The sequence below is a fragment of the Cetorhinus maximus genome, chromosome 6 (genome assembly GCF_964194155.1).
Source record: "Cetorhinus maximus chromosome 6, sCetMax3.hap1.1, whole genome shotgun sequence".
Lineage (NCBI taxonomy): Eukaryota > Metazoa > Chordata > Chondrichthyes > Lamniformes > Cetorhinidae > Cetorhinus > Cetorhinus maximus.
Window position 1 is genome coordinate 69,691,493 of NC_135884.1, and position 19,006 is coordinate 69,710,498.

A 19,006-nucleotide genomic window follows, 5' to 3' on the forward strand; every position below is an offset into this window, starting at 1 on the left:
TCTCTGGATCCTCCCAGGGCTCTGCTGGTGACATCTGCAGGATTTCACAATCAGCTTTCCACAATTCTATCTCCCAGGTGCCCGATGCTATACTTGCCAAGCCGCCACTTCTATCCATTTTGATACTGAGGAGGTCAATCAAACACAGAGGGCTCGCACATTTGCTGCAGTGGCTGAACCCCACAGGTATAGGAAGTCATTTATTACACACATGGTAGTTAAGGCACCCTCATATCCTTCTTGAGTATTTATCAATCAGAAGAATTCCACACTATCAATGTTCATCTGGTATATTACCACGGGAAGGTTTTTATACAGATGTGTGCAAGATATTCTAGAACCTATCATGATTCCTACATTCTGCAACAGTCACATCTCTCACAGCTGTTCACACCTCACAGAGGAATAAGTGGCTTCTTGGAGACAAGTGCTACCCTCTGAGAACCTGGCTGGTGATACTTATGAGGAATCCTATCACTGATGTAGAGGAAAAATACAACAGGAGCTACAGGAGGGTGATCATTGAGCAAACCATCGGATTGCTGAAGATGCAATTCACGTGCCTGGACAGATCTTGAGCAGCCTTCAGTTTGCACCAGCAACGGTGTTGAAAATGATAGTGGTTTACTGTTCCTTGCACAACATGGTGCTGCAGGAGGAGAAAGTGCTGACTGTTTGGCTTCCCAGGAGGAGCAGGAAGAGCCTGATGTGGCCAGGGTGCCTGCTACAGGATAGAATTATAAGCTTTGTAACTGTGAGGAATGGGTGTGAGATAGCACTAAGAAAAAGGTGAGTGTGAGTGTTGGGGGTCCAGACGGGGATGTGAGCAGGTGCCTCAAAAGAGAGGAAGAGTGCAGCTGTAAGGTGTGTTGGTCTGAGGCATGCAAAGTGCTGGGGAAGTCAGTGTTTTGGCTGACACCTGAAAGTGGGACATCACTTACCTTTCCTGCCATTATGAGGTAATTGAACCTCTAATGGCACTGTAACCATGTTCTAGGGACCACACTTCTACTGCTAAGTGGTTTTGAGACTTCCAGCCATGCCTGTTTGGTTTGTGCCTCTTGCCCCCAGCTGTGGGAAACTGTGCTTCTCTTTGAGCCCCCACCGTCTCCGGCATTACCTCAGGGAAGAGTCAGAGAACAGGGGGAATACCCTTCCCTCATCTCGCTTCCATTGTCTTTCTTGCAGAACCATTCAGATCCAATGCCGGATGCAGCCAGTCTGACCCCTGCCAGGGTTCCTTTAAATAGAGACACTTCCACTGACAGGTGCAGGTTGTCATTAAGCCCACACTCTGATTGTTTGGGAAACCTGGAGATGGGGTGATAATGCTGTGGCTGAGATAAACAACCACAACAACGTCTGCTGCTGCACCGTTCAGGTTCCTATCCCATCCAAGCAGATCAGTTCCATTAAAATTCTACACCAGATGTTAGATTTCAAAAATAACTGTAAGACTAATTGAGTGATCCCCTTAGATTTAATTCTGCCTTCCAAAGAAAGTGTGCCAGGTATGATTCAGATACAATGCTAATAACAAAGGAGGATAGCACGTAACTGGCAAAGACTACTTCATTCATCACCATTCACCTGCCTAACTCTGTCCCGCTTGTTGAAAGGCCACAGAGTTAGATCTCAGTATTTTTCAGTATTGATTGTTGTACTTTGATGTGCTTTGCTTCATTTCTCCTGGGAAAAGACTGATTGTGACTGTGGTGGGAGGGGCAAGCACTTGATGTGGGAAGAGGCCACAGGACTGATATCATGACATTAATGGCGTCACTGCTTGCAACTTTTCTCCTTGGTAACTTGATTCTATCATGCAAATTATGAAGGATCTTTCCTTTATGAAGAATGAAGATGAATTAAATAAGTAATCTGTCTACAATATTCTCTTTCACATTGTTATCCTCCAAATTTGTCAAGCTCCTTCTCACTTCCTCACAAATTTAGAGTAATATTTACATACGTACAAGAAGTCTGAGACTGTGGCAGGTTTGTGATGCAGAAAATTGATGCATGTATTTCTAAGCTGGAAAGGTTGGGTGCTAAAAAAGCAATGGTTTAATTTTTTATGTAATTATTATGCTTTGAATGTAAACCTTTAGATTTACTGCATTAAAACAAAACAAGAAAAGCGATGTCAAAGGAACATAATGTAACTTATACCTTCCTGTGTGTTTTTTAAATAAGCCTTTCCTTATCATCCCTATTTGGAAGATTCGCCTGCTCAAATTATTCGGCTCTTATATCATTGCAGTCACACAGTTACAAACTTTAAGCGATTTTCTTATCTGACACAGTCTTATCAACAGATACATTGTCTCTGTATAACAAATCCTGTTCATTACACAAAGCACATTTTCTCACAGTTTTATACAATGACATAAACAAATCAGTCAGTGCAACTGCACACTCCCGTGTCTATCAGCAATAGATATTTGGGACACCATTAGTAATGTCCGTTTTCTGGATGTATTTATTTTACTAAATATATTTAATTGTAATGTATGAAAAGTTTTGTCACTGTGGCTCAGAACACTTAGTTAATTTATGGCATCTTACTGATGTCATTCAAGTTATTTATTGTTCAGGATGGTACAAGGTTTAGACATCAGTCTTTTATCACACAAACCTTGGATTGAAATCTAGCCCAGGCAGATGGGGTGAGTCACCTCTGCCTGTTTGTTGAAGAGAATTTGGATAGTTTCATTTCAGTTCTAACTGGGCATACACCCATAGCATAAAACAATCCCTAACTGGCAATCCCACTCAATGCAGACACAGGACGGCTGATGTGAAGGTTGGAAAAATGTGATAATAGCGCAGTTAGGCTTGAAGTTGGGGTTGAGGAAAATTATTGATGTGGAATAGGGACAGCCCTACATTGCATCTAACTGTGCTGTGCACATTATTGACACTGGAACTGAAAACATTCCATTTCTCAACACTAGCATCCTTCACCTTGATGAAAACATCAAAAATGGGATAAATAAAAAGAGAAAATGCTGGAAATACTCAGCAAGTCAGGCAGCATCTGTGGAGAGAAGCAGAGTTAACGGGTGAAATCGTCCCAGATTTGCACTAAATGCCTGGTGGCTAAAACATCGTTTTACCTGCCAGCACCAATAGCAGCTTTTCACACTGTATTGTCCCAAACCCGCCGCATTAATTATGAATTCCCGGGAAACACGCCGTTTCCATGGTGGGTGGGCTCTCATTCGCCAGCTATGCCATCACCTCGCTGCTTCATCATTCCAGGCACCATATTTAAAGTCCAGCCGCGCACACATCTCTCAGTGCTTCCAGACTCCCATGACTGCAAAGAAGACATGACCTTGAAAGGCAAAAGGACTGCAGCCCCCAGGTTCAATGACGTGTCCCTCGAATGCCTTTTGGACGAAGTGGAGGCCCACCATGATGTGGTCTACCCCCTACCCCAGTCTGGCCACAGGATAGGCAGCAACCTCATTAATCCGGCTTGGGAGGCGGTGGTCAGCGCTAACGCCCTGCAAAAGAGGACAAACACCCTGTGCCACAAGAGGATGAATGATCTCCTCCAGAGAAAGCCACTCATCTCATCACTCACAGCTCACACACACTCACAAACCTATACACATCCACAGGGCCCTCACTCACTGCCAGTTCAAGCGACATCACCATTCACTCTCTCAAACACACCTTCGTTGTCCTCATCCCGTCCATGGGACCACTCACCACCCACACATGCCAGGCATACTTGTCGTCTGATAAAAACAAAAAGCTACTGCGGATGCTGGAAATCCAAAACAAAAACAGAATTACCTGGAAAAGCTCAGCAGGTCTGGCAGCATCAGTGGAGAAGAAAAGAGCTGACGTTTCGGGTCCACATGACCCTTCAACAGAACTGAAGTATAGTTAGGAGAGAGGTGAAATGAAACTTGTCGTCTGGCCCAGCAAGTGTCCTGCTTACACTCTCTCCATCTCTATGCAGGACATGCTGGGACACAAGAGAGAGAGGTCACTTATCGTTGGAGGAATGCCTGAAATCAAGGTCTTCACAGACTTTGAAAACAGATCTTTTCCGGCTGGCTGGCGAGGACCTGGACCAGTCCTGTGCTGTCGATGAGGTCAGCAGTGCCCTACAAATGAGGATCCAGCTGTGCAACATCCATCAGGCAACCAGGCTGTGAGTGATGTGTCCCGTTTCACAGGCACTTGCACTAATTATCTCTCCTTGCTTTCGCAGGCACATCTGCCAAACAGCAGATGGGGTTCATGACCCAGAGCCTCCAATCAAGCCCCGAAGAAATCTCTGAAGAGGAATCTGATGGCACCCTCCTTGAAGTCCCATCACAGCACTCACCCACACCCTCCACCAGCGCAGAGACATACACCTCAATGGGACCTAGCTTTAGAGTAGCCTTGGAATCACAACCTGGTGAGCACATGGCACTTTCTGATCCACAGCAGGTGGCAGCAGGGACTTCCCAGGTGTTCAGCACTTGGAGGACTACTGGAGGACAGAAATTTGCTGAGTCTGAGTCAGATGATGGGCCTCTGGATTTGGTCATGTCACAGGAGCTGCAAAAGCAAGCCCAGGAACATCAGGAAGAGATGTCCGCTGCACTCCTCAGATTGCAAGGCATGATGGAGGTGTCCATCCACCTTCAGGCTGAGGTAATGGTGTGTTGGCATGCCAACGCACCGAGGTCAACACTGGTAGGATGGTGGCCACCATGGAGACCTTGGACGTCGCTCCCGCACTGCTGCGTGGGCTGAACTCCATCGCTGACACCATAGTTGGCTTCCAACAGTGTGTATGCAAGAGGGGTGTGAGCCAGCTCGATCTCACTCCAGCTACCCCTTCTCCTCAAGGACTTAGCCAGGGGCCCTTGGGCACCCATAGGGACGAGGATCAGCAGGTGTACACCCCGGGGTCATCTACCAAGGTGACTCTGGGAGTGTTCGGCCCATCCAAATCCCCACTTTCAATGACCCCAGCAGCTCCAGCTCCACAGCTCGAGGAAGGTGCCTCTGCCACACAGCAGGTCCTCAAAAGCAGGCTGGGGCTCTCCAGGTCTCGGCCCTCCGGAGGACACTCGTTAAGGTCATCACAGACAGGGCATGGCAGTCAGCAGGCTGTCTGCACCTCCGCGGTGATGTCCAGGGAGTACCAAGACATAGTGGCAGGGTTAGGAAGGTGAAGATGTAGTTGTACAGCCTGGGACTGGTGCTAATCACTTGTACATAATGTTCACTACTGTCAATAAACACCCAAGAATGTCTTCCTGCCCTTGGCTCTTGTTCTGATCAGCAGTGTTTGTGTCACTCAGATGTAAAACCTTTCTACACAAGATAAAGGCAGGTGTCTCAGTCCAGGGCCTCTTCCCTGTGCTTTGTGCAACCTTCAGACCAAAGTGATGGTCCAGCCTCACACTCCCTGGATACATTACTGATGCCTGCACCTCGATGGTGCTTGTCATTTCTGCCAGAATGTCGTGGGCAGGCATCACAAAGTTCTGTCATATTCTCTGTGTGCTCACATCTCCTTTAAGGTGGTGCTGGCCCCCATCTCTTCAGCATCTGTGACCAGTGACGCTGTGCTCCTTAAGGGCTCAGGTGCTGAAGGCAAATAAAGGATCAGATGTTTTTAAGATTTCATGGCTGCATCTCTATGATATGGCCCTGATCATGAGCTCAAGCGAGCTGCCCTCAGCCAGAAAGGATTCAGACATTCACAGAGGCTATGTGAAGATCTATGCAGTATCCTCACTGCATGTTGTCATCATCCTCCTGTGATCAAGTGACTATTAGGGCCTCACTGCAGGAGCATTATCACAGAGGGCATGTGCACTGCCATAAGCCAGACTGGAGTTAAACATTCACAGATGCAATGTGAAGATCTTATGGTGTCTCCTCACGGCATGTCATCATCACCCTCCACGAATCTAGCAACTAGGAGGGCCTCCAAAGCGCGCCTGTCTCGTCTGGCCAGTGCGAGGGCCTCATCACCGTCATCGTTGCCTTCGAGGACGTCCTCATCCTCATCACCATCGACATCCTCCTCATCGGTGGAGACCTCCGGCTGCTCCTCAGCCAGGTCCTCTCCCTGTTGCAGCAACAGGTTGTAAAGGGCGCAGCAGGTGGCGACGATGCATGACACCCTCTGTGGACTATATTGCAGGGCTACACCAGACCGGTCCAGGCACCAGAACCTCATTTTCAGCATCCTGATGGTTTGCTCCACCAAGTTGCAAATTGCAGCATGAGCCTCATTATACCTTCACTTTGCTGCAGTGTAAGGCTACACACGTGTGTCATCAGCCATCCTCTGCAGGTAGCCCTTGTCCCCGAGGAGCCATCCCTGCAGCCTGTGGACCCTGGAAGACATCAGGGATCTGTGACCAACTGAGAATGTAGGAGTCGTGCACACTTCCAGGAAACGTGCACAGACCTGCAGGATGCATTTGTGGTGGTCGCACACTTGATGCTCATTCAGCAAATGGAATCCCTTGCGGTTGATATAACTGACCGCATGTTGCGACGGAGATCTGAGTGCACGTGAGTGCAGTTGATGGCACCCTGCACCTGTGGGAAACCTAAGATCTGGGCAAATCTCATCGCTTTTGCATCCTGGCTGTCCTGGCCCTGGCAAAATGCATAAAGTTGCGTGCTCTTGCGAAGGTGGCACCCATGCTTCATGGATACATTTGTGCATGGAGGCTTGTGATATCCCACAGAGGTCACCTGTGGAGCCCTAAAAGGAGCCACTGGCATAGAAATTGGGCACTGCTGTTACTTTCACAGCCACTGGCAGTGGATGCCCTCCATGTCCATATGGTGCCAAATCCTGCGGTAGCTGGCAGATGTGACCGACCAGTTCCCTAGACATGTGCAGTTTTTGGCGACACTGGTTCTTGGTCATCTGCAGGAATAAAAGGTGTCCATACGCCCTGGGTCTAACTAGATGCTGACCAGCAACAGCTCGCTATAGCTCTTCGGCAGCGTGTACGGGTGGCCCAGCCGCCCCTTCTTCCAGACGGTTCTGCTCCTCCCTCTGCACAGCCAGGCACCTCAGTCGCTCTCATCTCTGTCATCTTCGCTCTCTGTATGTCACAAGGCATACAGCTAGTTCACCAGGCTGCATGATCCTGATGTATTCCTCCTACAGAATGAAAGAGAGAGAGACGCATGGGTTAGCATGGCTGTACTAAGAACCTCTCTTGGTTAATTCTGAAGGCCCCTTAACGCATCCCGGAGAGCGCTGGCCACCAATTGGATGGCCAGAGAAATGTGTGCTGCATGGCTGCCCGAAACCCCACCTTCCTCCGCCCCCTTCCACCTGACCAACTGGCGGCAGCTTTGCCCACTGGACTACATGCTGTGCTCTCAGCTCAGGTGCAGGCACTCTCCTAACCCAAGCCGCAAAGCTGCACTGTTAACTTGAACCTTGCAGGGGACTGGTCCAAACCGGGATGATGACATTGCAAGGGACTGTGAGCGCCTCCATCAGTGACTGCTCCTTGGCCAACTGTAGTGAGGAGATTGTACAACGTGCCCAGTCGTCCATCTGTTCTGCAGTCCACTAAAACGCTCTTTAATTTGCAGTCTGTGCCCAACGGGTGAAAAGCTCTGGAGCACTTGGTGGCACTTTGATGCCTCTGCATTGCTTGAGTGGGCAGATAAGCTAGAGGCCCAACTCCAATCATAGCAATGTGGCTGCACCTGAACTGTCTCAGCTACAGAGGAATGACCATTCCTTTATACAAGGTGTCCCTAATGATGGCTGCTTCCCTCGGCCACCCCCCATCGCTTTTGCATCCTCTGCACATGCTTGTGCGCTACCTTCAACTGCAGGGCAGCCTGCCCCCCAATCCCCCAACAAAGTCACCTCAACCACAGGGCAGCGTTTGCTCCCCCCATTCCCAAAGTCACCTCAACCACAGGGCAGCCTTTGTCTCTGCCCTCAGCAGCCCCCCCCCCCTCCTCCGTGCGCTTCAACTTTGAAGTCCAACAGGCGTCCCTCGCGAGCACTCCGCAACATTATTGTGCACTCATCTCCGAGATCCCCTCAAAGTGCAGCCCGCCAAGTGCACGCCTTTTATATGCTGTTGTGAAACACATTGGCATGCAATTACATCGTCATGGACGGACGATCCAGCGGGGCGGGTGGGGGGGGCGGTGCAGTGAGAGCTGGGGGCTGGCCTTATAATGATATGCTGATGTATTACAATGAGGTCCCGTTGTCTGATGGTGAGAAACAGGCTGAGTGGATGATCACAAACTGGTTTCATGACGTCATGAAACCGATTTTTGGCCTTCTTGCCATATTGTCCGCTCACACCACCAAGCACACCTGACACCAGCGGCCACGTACAATTCCACCCAACATTTCAGGTCGATGACTCTTCATCCTTCCCAGCGTTTGCTGTTTTTATTTCAAATTCCCAGCATCTACAGTATTTTGATTTTAATAAAAATGATCATGTATTTGCAAAACATTGAGCCAGTGATGATAATTTTACTTCTACTGTGCATACAGGTACGAGGCATGCAACGTCCTCCAGTCGGTGTGAAGTTGGTGATTGAAGCAGTTTGTATTATGAAGGGAATTAAGCCAAAGAAAGTCGCAGGAGAAAAACCAGGCACTAAAGTAGATGACTATTGGGAACCAGGAAAAGGGCTTTTGCAGGACCCAGCCAAGTTCTTGGAGAGCTTGTTCAAATATGATAAGGTATTTTTTGTGTCCTTGTTCTTTATGCGATTGTTTCTGTAGCCTTTATCTTGAGTTTAGCTTAACTGCAATCAGGGAAACAGAATGATCCAACTAGAAATAATCCTGGAAAATGGAACAGATGCAAACTTTGAATAAAAAGAGACTAAAATTAGCCCACTTTGAATTATTCAAAATGGCTCCTATCTGTGTGGGGATCAGGTAATTTAGCACAGCCCAAGAAGCACTGATACATGGGCATTGAGCTCAGTTGAAGCAATAAATGCCTTTGAATAAAAACTTGCCTTGGTTGGGTGATGGTTGAAAAGTCCATCCCTGACATTGTAACAGTGAGTAAATCTCCATTCTGTTCAGAGATCTATGGGATAATATGTGCCCTTGCTTTGTAGCACCCTGTCATGGAGATGAGCCAACCTTGAGGGAAATGGAACAAACTGTGTCTCAAAATATCAAAGTCGCTTACATCACAGCACCAGGATCTGGTAGTCAAAATGAATGAGACTGCCCAGTACTGGGATTTTCTATTGTGCACTAAAGTCAGAAAGAATGGCCAAAGAATATTTTTACAAGATTTATGTAAACATTTAAAAGCAGACTTTAGTCATAAAATCACAGAAATTTTACAGCACAGAAGGAGGTCATTCGACCCATGTCTGTGCTAGATCACCAAAGGAGCAATTTACTTTGTGCCACTCCCCAGCCTTCTCCCCGTAGCCCTGCACATTCTTCCTTTTCAGTTAATAATACTATTCCCTCTTAAATGCCTTGATTGAACCTACCTCCACCACACTCTCAGGCAGTGCATTCCAGATCTTAACCACACGTTGTGCGAAAAAGTTTTTCCTCATGTCTCCATTGCTTTTTTTGCCAATTACCTTAAATTTGTGCCCTCTTCTTCCTGATCCTTACACCAATTGCAACCGTTTTTCCCTATTTGTCCAGACCCCTCCTGATTTTGTATACCTCTATCAAATCTCTCAACTTTCTCTTCTCCAAAGAAAACAGTCCCAACCTCTCCAATCTATCAACATAGTTAAGTTCCTCATCCCTGTAACTACTTTTGTGAATTTTTTCTGCACTCTCTCTAATGCCTTCACATCTTTCCTAAAGTGTGGCACTCAGAACTAGACACAATACTCCAGTTACGGCTGAACCAGTGTTCTATACAAGTTCAACATAACCTCCTTGCTTTTGTAATCTATGCCCCGATTAGTAAAGCCTAGGATGCTGTATGCTTTATTAACCGTGCTCTCAACCTGTCCTACCACTTTGAATGACTTAAGCTCATATACACCCAGGTCCCTCTGCTCCTGTACCCCTTTTAGAATTGTACCCTTTATTTCATATTGTGTCTCCCTGTTCTTCCTACCAAAATTAATCACTCCACAATTCTCTGATTAATTTCATCTGCCACTCGTTCACCCATTCCACCAACCTAACAATGTCCTTTTGAAGTTCTACGCTATCCTCCTCACTGTTCACAATCCTTTCAAGTTTTGTATCATCTGCAAATTTTGAAACTGTGCCCTGTACACCAAGGCGTAGGTCATTAATATATATTTGGAAGAGCCAAGGTCCTAACACCAACCCCTGGGGAACTCCATTACAAACATTCCTCCAGTCCAAAAGACATCCATTAGTCATTACCCCTTGTTTCCTGTCACTCAGCCAATTTTGTATCCATGTTACTACCATCCATTTTATTCCATGAGCTACAACTTTGCTCATAAGCCTGTTGTGCAGCACTTTATCAAATGTGTTTTGGAAGTCCAAGTACACCACATCAACAGCATTACCCTCATCAAACTGCTCTGTCACCTCGTCAAAATACTCAAGCAAGTTAGTTAAACATGATTTACCCTTAACAAATCTATGCTTAATTAACCTGCATTTGGTCAAGTTGACTATTAATTTTGTCCCAGATTATCATTTCTTGAAGCTTCCCCACTATTGAGGTTAAACTGGCTAGCCTGTAGTTGCTGGGCTTATCTTTACACCCTTTTTTGAACGAGGGTTTAACATTTGCAATTCTCCAGTTCTCTGGCATCACACCCGAGTCTAAGGAAGACTGGAAAATTATGGCCAGCGCCTCTGCAATTTCCGTTCTCACTTCCCTCAGTAACCTTGGATGCATCTTATCTGGCCCTAGTGTCTTGTGAGCTTAAAGTTCACAGATAGCCTATCCGATACCTCAACAATTTTAAACCCTTCAAGTTTCTGAATTACCTCCTCTTTCATCATGACCTGTGCAGCATCTTTTTCCATGGTTAAGACAGTCACAAAGTATTTATTTAAAACCTCAGCCTTGCTTACATGCATAAATCTCCTTTTTGGTCCCTAATCAGCCCCACTCTGCTTTTTAGCCACACTTTTACCATTTATATGCCTATAGAAGTCTTTTGGATTCCCTTTTGAGTTAGCTGCCAGTTTCCTACATTAAAGATGCTATATGTATATATGTGAGCCCAGACAATAAGTCCCCATGGGGTATAGGGCATGAATTACAGTCAGTCCTCACTCAATATGCTTTTTGGCATTAGAAATTGAATACCGCATGGTTGAATGAGAAAAATAACACAGGTTGTCCATTCATTAGTTTAATATCATCATATCATTTCATCCTGATTCATGGATACAACTGAGCTTCAAAGCACCATCCTTCTTACCATAATTATAATATATCATAAATAAATTCAGTCTGGAATTCAGGAAAAACTTCATTACCCAGGGAGTGATTAGAACGTGGAACTTGCTACCATAAGGAGCAACTAAAACAAATACATAAATGCATTTAAAGAGAAGCTGGACAAATGTGTATGGGGGAAAGAAACAGAGGGTTATGCTGAAAGCATGAGTTGAAGTAAAGCGGGAGGGAGCTCATATGCAGCATAAACACCAGCACAAACCAGTTGGGCCAAATGGCCTAATTCTGTGCTGTATATTCTATGTAATTTTCCAGCCCTCAGATTCTGTGGTGTTCTTACAGATAAAATCCCTTCACCTCCTCCACCACCTAGAAAAGGCATAAATGGCTTTTGGCGCTGTTTCTCCAGGAATTAGAACAGGAGATCTGGAGAACCCATTAAGTTTCTAAGCCTCTGTTTCTCTATATAAATGTAATCAGTAATTGTCGGGCATCCTTATATCTTACCAGGATAACATTCCCGATTCTATAATCAAATCGATCCAACCGTACATTGACAATGACGACTTCATGCCTGCGGCTATTGCCAAGGTTTCAAAAGCCTGTACTTCCATTTGCCAGTGGGTTCGGGCCATGCACAAGTACCATTTCATCGCTAAAGCTGTTGAACCTAAAAGGGTACGTACCATCACTTGTTATCTTTTTAAAGCTGTGTCCCAAATGTTTCAGGCAGGCTTGAATATAGATTGATAATAGATAAATGGTTTGTATTCTTGTCCCCTTCAACTTCTTTCCTCTTCTCCTGAAGACAATGATCTCTTATTAGCTAGTTTGTCAGGTGACAATTGCCTAATGGTGCCTCATCCAAGTGCATGCAGATAGAAAGTTAGAGTTGGTAGCTTATTTGACAACGGTAAGCCTCACAAGTAAGTCCAATCCCATCTGCATCCAATGCCCATTGGGTCACTTGGTAGTAATCAAGAGGAGGAATCTTACCTGACCGCCTTTCCCCCTGCCTTGCTTAATCTAGGCGATCTGAGGATGGTTGTTGCACTCCAAATCCTGCCCCTGGTTGAAACCTGCTATGCGCTTCCTGTGCAGGGCGTGGAGGGAATCCCCATCTGTCAAAGTGCACTCTTTCGCGCATGCGTGTGAAAGAGCGCACTGCTCCCTGAGACAAAGCCCTGACTCAGGGAGATTCATGAGAGGTAAGTAAACTCTAAAAATAGATAAATATTAAAATTATTAACACGTCCCCCTCATGTGACAATGTCACACAAGATGGGACATGTTAATAATAAACACATAAAATTTATTAAATTTTTAAAAAGCTGACATGAAACTTCATCCCGCCAGTGGATCATTAATAATCTGCAGCCCGCTAGGGCTCTTGGCCTGCCCGCCAGCCTTAAGGTTGGCCGGGCAGGGTGTTTAATAAGGTTAATTGACCATTGACAGGTCGGCGGGCAGACAGCTTATTTCGCTGTCTGCCTGCCTTCGTGAATATTTAAAGGGACCGGGATGATGTCAGGGGTTCCTCCCGACGTCATCCTGCGACATTTTCCCCTCGGCGAGTGGGCCCCGCCCCCAAATCGCCAAGGGGAAAATCCTGGCCAAAATGTGTACTGTTCACATTTCTGCCTCAGTAATGAATCATCATAATAAGGGGACAGATTTATGCCTTTAATTGTAACTGACAGCAATTCCTACTTTAAACTAAAATAACTAAATGAAACAGTCAATTTGTGTGGAAATATTGATTTGTGAGTTTTTTTTGTTATTTTCCATGTAACATAGACTAAACTCCCTGAGTTGTTGATAAGATCTGGTTAGGAACCAATGACATTTTGTTTACAGTCGACAGTTTGAGATTTAAGACACTTGCTCAGTGAAGGAAGCCACAAGATTTCATGTTTTGAACAAACAAAAATAAACTTTACTACACAAGGTCAGAAAGATAAAACAATTTCCAATCTCATACTCTAACATTCAGGGTAAGTATGAGGTACATGTGAATTAACAAGTCAACTGTGGTCAAATATACCACACTACACAATAAATGACAGATGCAACCAAGACAGAATCTATGGATTTCTCAACAACCCACCCAGACGTCAGTAACATTGTGAGTCAACCAGTCTCACTGAAACTCTCTCACGAGGGATTCCAGTCTTCACCTTCAAAGATCTAACCTGGCAATTCTCTCCAAAAGTCACTCCAACTCAGATGGCACGAACAATGGCCCACCACACAGGTTTTCAATCTCATATTCTGAGATTCCCTTTTCCTGGATTCCTCAGTATACACTGAAACACCAACTCATAAGCACAACTCTAGCTCTTCAGTTGCCAAGCAGAACACTACAGCTTCAAAGGGATACCTTTGTCCCAACGGCCGGCAGCATCGAGTCACCAACTATCGGCTGCCTTCTTGGATCTTCAGGGTTTCTCCTGAGCCCTCATCAATTACCAGGCTTCCCTTGAGCCCGCTTCACTTAAAGTCTGCTACCCACAGCCCTTACCCTGTTTGGAGCCTTTTTTCTTTGCTCCTCTCTTTTTAACTGAACTGGGACCTCTTCTTGTCCCTGTCCCCTCTCTGGGACTCTTATTTTGGGACCTGGTGTGTGCATGTGCAAAACCTCTGACGTCCGTTGGAAATCGAAGTTCCCACCCTCCACTCTTAACAAGGTAAGTATAGTTTTCATAACAATATGCAGGATAATAGTCCAGATAAATTGCAATATTATAATACGTGAGACATATATCATACTAAAAGATCTGTGCAATTCTAAAGCACAGCGTACTAGTAACAGATTAACAAATGATTTGTTTACCTTTTTTTTGCACAGCAAGCTCTCCGTGAAGCTCAGGAAGATCTGGATGTGACTCAGAAGATCCTAGAGGAAGCAAAGGGCCGTTTGGAAGATGTGGAACTTGGAATAGCTGCTCTTGAAACAAAATACCTGGATTGTGTAACAAAGAAAGAAGAGCTAGAAAATAAATGTGAGCAATGTGAGCAGAGACTAATCAGAGCTGATAAGGTAATAAGCACACACAGTTCTATTTTTCACCCATTGTGTTAGCGTGAGGAACTCTACCCTAAACATGGGCAAAGTCCAGTGCTTAAACAGTTCTTCAGCTTCTTGAGAATGTAAACTAACCAATTGCAGCATGGTAATATTGCAAATGGCTTTAGCACTGATCAATCTAATTGTATCCAACCTGTCTAGTCATTGCCAGAGCAACTCTAGGCATGGCCACCCTACCCACCTCTGCACTATTACCTGCTGGAGTCCTCATGGGCGTATCTGCATGTTGCTCCTTGGTGACATCATTCAAAGACATGAGAAAAGGTTCCTCGCATATGTTGATGATACCCAGCTCTGCCTCACCACCTCCCCCAACATCTCCCCTTTCTGGTGTCAGACTGTTTGTCCAACATTGTTAAACATTGCAAAGATCAAAGCCATTGCCTCTGGCTCCCACTGCTTTATTTTCCCTCCCAGCCCTGTCTCAGGTTGAACCAGATCACTCTCAATCTGTGACCTGTGTCACCCTAAGCTCAGCTTCCAAGCCATATCTTGCCCATCATAAATACCACCTACTCCCATCTCAAGGACTTCACCTTATGGAACCCCTATCTCAGCCCAACTCTACTGCTGAAATTTTCATTCATGCTTTTGTCATCTCAGACTCCAAGGAATTTCTTGGCCTTCTTCTGCCTGAAGTAAGTTTGATATTCTAAAATTAGTGTCAGGCAAAATGTCACCCCTGTCATTTCTAGGCCCAGAAATTCATCCTACATATTTACTGAACCCCTTTACCAGATCTACAGAAGAACAAAGAAATGGGAGCAGTCAGCCATTTGGCCCCTCAAGCCTGTTCTGCCATTCATTAGACATTGCCAACTCCAAAGTAGCCTGTTCCCTGGTTGGTTCCAGAAAGTATTGTTCTAAGAAATTGTCCAAAATACACTCTATGAACACGTCCTCAAGGTTACCTTTGCCAATTTGACTTGAACAATCTATATGAAGATTAAAATCACCCACAATTATTGCAGTTTCTGTTTTACAAGCCCCCGTTATTTATTGATATATACTCTGTCCTACAATTTAGCTACTGTTATACTGTATACAAACAACTTCTTTCCCTTGGTATTTTTAATCTCCCTCCAAACTGATTCTGCATCTTGATCTTTCGAACCAAGATCATTTCCCGCTACTATACAGATCTCATCCTTTATTAACAGAATTACCCCACCTTCCTTTTTCTTTCTATCCTTCCAAAATGTCAAATACCCTTGAATATTCAGTTCCTAGCTTTGGTCACTTTGCAACCTCATCTCTGTAATGGGTATCATGTCATACCCACTTATTTCTATTTGTGCTATCAATTCATCCATCCTGTTATGAATGCTGTAAGCATTCAGATAAAGAGCCTTTAATTCTGCACTTTTACCATTTTTTCCTTCTCTGACCCTATTTGCTGGTGCGCACTTGTGTTTCTACACTCTGTCCCTTCCTGTCACACTCTGGTTATCATTCCCCATATCACACTATTGCCTTGTCCTTTCTCATTAACCATCTAGGGTCAATTGGGCGGGGCCGGGGGGGGGGGAGGTTACTACAGAACAGAAAAACAAAAGCAAAACACTGCAGATGTTGAAAATATGAAATACAACAGAAAATGCTGGGAATACTCAGCAGCTCTGGCAGCATCTGTGGAAAGAGAAACAGAGATAATGGGTTGAATTTTTAGCCCATGATGAGAGCTGGCACAGAGACGGGTGGACGTAGAATTTTGCGCCGCTGGCCACTGTGCTGGTTCCATCCACCACCCCACCAGGCCAGAATGGGAGGATAGCAGGGCTATCTGCCCACGTGGTACCTAACCAATACAAATATTTAATGGCCACTTAAGGCCAATTGTCGGAGGTCCCCAGAATTTTCCAGTCAGCCTCTAGGTCCCCAGAGGGTTTGGGGACAGTACAGCTGCCGGGTGGCAGCCTTCCAGCAGCAGAGCAGGGGTCCAGCACACCATGTAGACTTAGAAGCCTCTCTGCCTGCCAGGCTTCAGCTGCAGTGACAGGCCGCCCAAAGTTTCCGTTTCTGACCTTAAATTTCTAACTTTTCCCAGCTCTGATGCAATAGATTTGAGCCAGTGAAAGGCAGGAGGTTAGAAAGAAGAACAAGAAGAAAGGCCTGTAACAGGGAGGAGGGCAGGAAAAATTAAATGACAAGAAGTTTCATGGTACAAGGCCAAAAAGATTGATAATGGGACAAGTAAAGAAAAGATGTGACTAGAGGAGATGTGAATGACAAGATCCTGAATAGCTGCTGTCCAGAAGCGTAGTAAAGGAAATAAGAAAAAATTAAAAACAAATCAGCAAAGTAAAATGAAACAAAATGGGAGCAGAGGTTATAATCTAAAATTGTTGAACTCAATATTGAGTTCAGAAGGCTGTAAACTGGACACTTTACAAAGGGGCACAAACTAAAATAAATTAGAAAAATAACTGAGAAACTGGACAATAATAAGATTGGGAAGAACTCTAAAATTGGGTAATTTGGGTCAGGCGGCATGTAAAAATCTGAAACTCACCCCCAACCTGCCCACTTATGGTTTTAATGGAGGCAGGGTGGGAGTGAACAACTAAATACTCGCAGGAAGTTGATTCATTATTTAAATATTATGAAGAGGCTACGTGCCTCAGAATTAGCACACTTTTATTTAACCCTGGCCAGGCAGATTTCTCAGTCTTCGGTAAACCTGTCAACTAAAAAGAGCCAAGGAATGCTGGATCCAGAATATATGCCTTCTACTTACCTGCTAGATCCAGTTTACCTACTTCAAACCCCGGCAATTGGACATCTACCCCTCCCCAACCCTTCCAACCTCTTTCCAGCTCTTCCAAACTCCTTTTCCTAACTCTTCCAATCTCTCCCACAAGGCCTCCAATCTCCTCTCCCGTTAACCCTTCCAATCTCCCTCCAAGGCCCTCCCAATTTTTCCAAGAGCCTTGATGTCCTCCCCACCCCACCAGGACTCCAATCTCCTCCACCACTGACACTTCCAATCTCACCACAAGGCCTCTGATCCCTTCCCGGCAACAGCCTACTGGCAAAGACCTACCCACCCAACAACCAGCCAACCTCTAATAATCAGGTCCTACTGTTAAATTTGGCAGGACCATAGGGAAATACATTCTTCCAAGTTTCTCAGCCTCAAAACAGATCCAACCCCACTCTCTCCCCGCCTCTGAATAATATCTAGCTCATTAAGTCTATCTATACTGTAAATAACTCATCACAATTAAACAGGATGCACAAGTCTAAAAGTGACTATACACGATATTAGTGGCATGCGCTTAATTTAAACAATCAATGCAGTCATTAATTTTTTTTTAATTCATTCATGGGATGTGGGCTTTGCTGGCTGGGTCAGCATTTATTGCCCATCCCTAGTTGCCCTTGAGAAGGTGGTGGTGAGCTGTCTTCTTGAACTGCTGCAGTCCATGTGGTGTAGGTGCACAGTGCTGTTAGGAAGGGAGTTCCAGGATTTTGACTCAGTGACAGTGGGCGAACAGCAGATTAATGGGCAGAGGAATGCCTTATCAACAATGCTAAGTAGTCAACCATTCACTAATATCATCAATAATCATTTCTAACCTAATGAACCTTGGAAATTGAGTAAAAGTTAAAAAAAATTCAAATTTCTGATGCTATTTAATCATTCCTTTTAGTTGCTTTTGTAGATTGAGTAAAAATGTGAAGAGAAATATTGCCAATTATTTAAATTGTTATACCTCGTTATTTGTGAAAACAATTTGTTATTCTTCAGCATAAAATATTTTTTCTAAGTTACTCATTTTGCTCTATTTGGTTTTCCATAGTTATTAAATGGACTGTCTGATGAGAAAATCCGCTGGGAAGAAACTATCCAGAACCTGAACCACATGATCAATAATGTAGCGGGGGATGTGCTAATCGCAGGAGGGTATGTGGCTTATCTAGGTCCTTTCACGGTGAGTAATACAAAACCATTCAGTTTACTTCAAACGAAGCTTGCCTGTAGCCCAGTAAGTGGGCTAATGTTCCTTAGGGTAACTCCAGCACAGCATATTGCACTGGGCACTTCCCTCCATCACTGTAATTTCTTGTACCAATGGGACATCAGAGGAACTCTTCCATCATTCACCTTGTGTAGTCTATACAACATAAACCATCAATTTCACAGTATACTTTTTAAAAAAATCACCTTAACAATAGGTACACGATATAAGCAAATGACACCAAAATAGGTGGGAAAGTAAGTTGCAATGAAGCAATAAGAAATTTACAAATGGATATGGACAGGTTGGGTGAATGGGCCAAAATTTGGCAGATGGAGTTTAACGTGGATAAGTGTGAGGTTGTCCATTTTGGGCGGAAGAATAAAAGGGTGACTTATTATTTAAATGGAGAGAAACTTCAGAATGCTTCAGTGCAGAGGGATCTGGGTGTCCTCGTGCATGAATCGCTGAAAGCTAGTGTGCAGGTACAGCAGGTAATAAGGAAGGCAAATGGAATTTTGGCATTTATTGCTAGAGGAATAGAGTATAAAAATAGGGAAGTGTAGTTGCAACTGTACAAGGCATTGGTGAGACCG

At 44.9% G+C, this 19,006-nt stretch overlaps 1 protein-coding gene across 1 annotated transcript in view; it reads left to right on the plus strand.

Annotated features, from left to right (window-relative positions):
* dnah1 (dynein, axonemal, heavy chain 1) overlaps positions 1–19,006 on the plus strand; it is a 532,475-nt gene that overhangs the window by 413,000 nt on the left and 100,469 nt on the right. Inside the window, 4 exon segments of the mRNA XM_078543835.1 lie at positions 8,525–8,716; positions 11,871–12,038; positions 14,209–14,400; positions 18,252–18,383. Of these exon segments, the coding sequence (XP_078399961.1) occupies positions 8,525–8,716; positions 11,871–12,038; positions 14,209–14,400; positions 18,252–18,383 (684 nt within the window).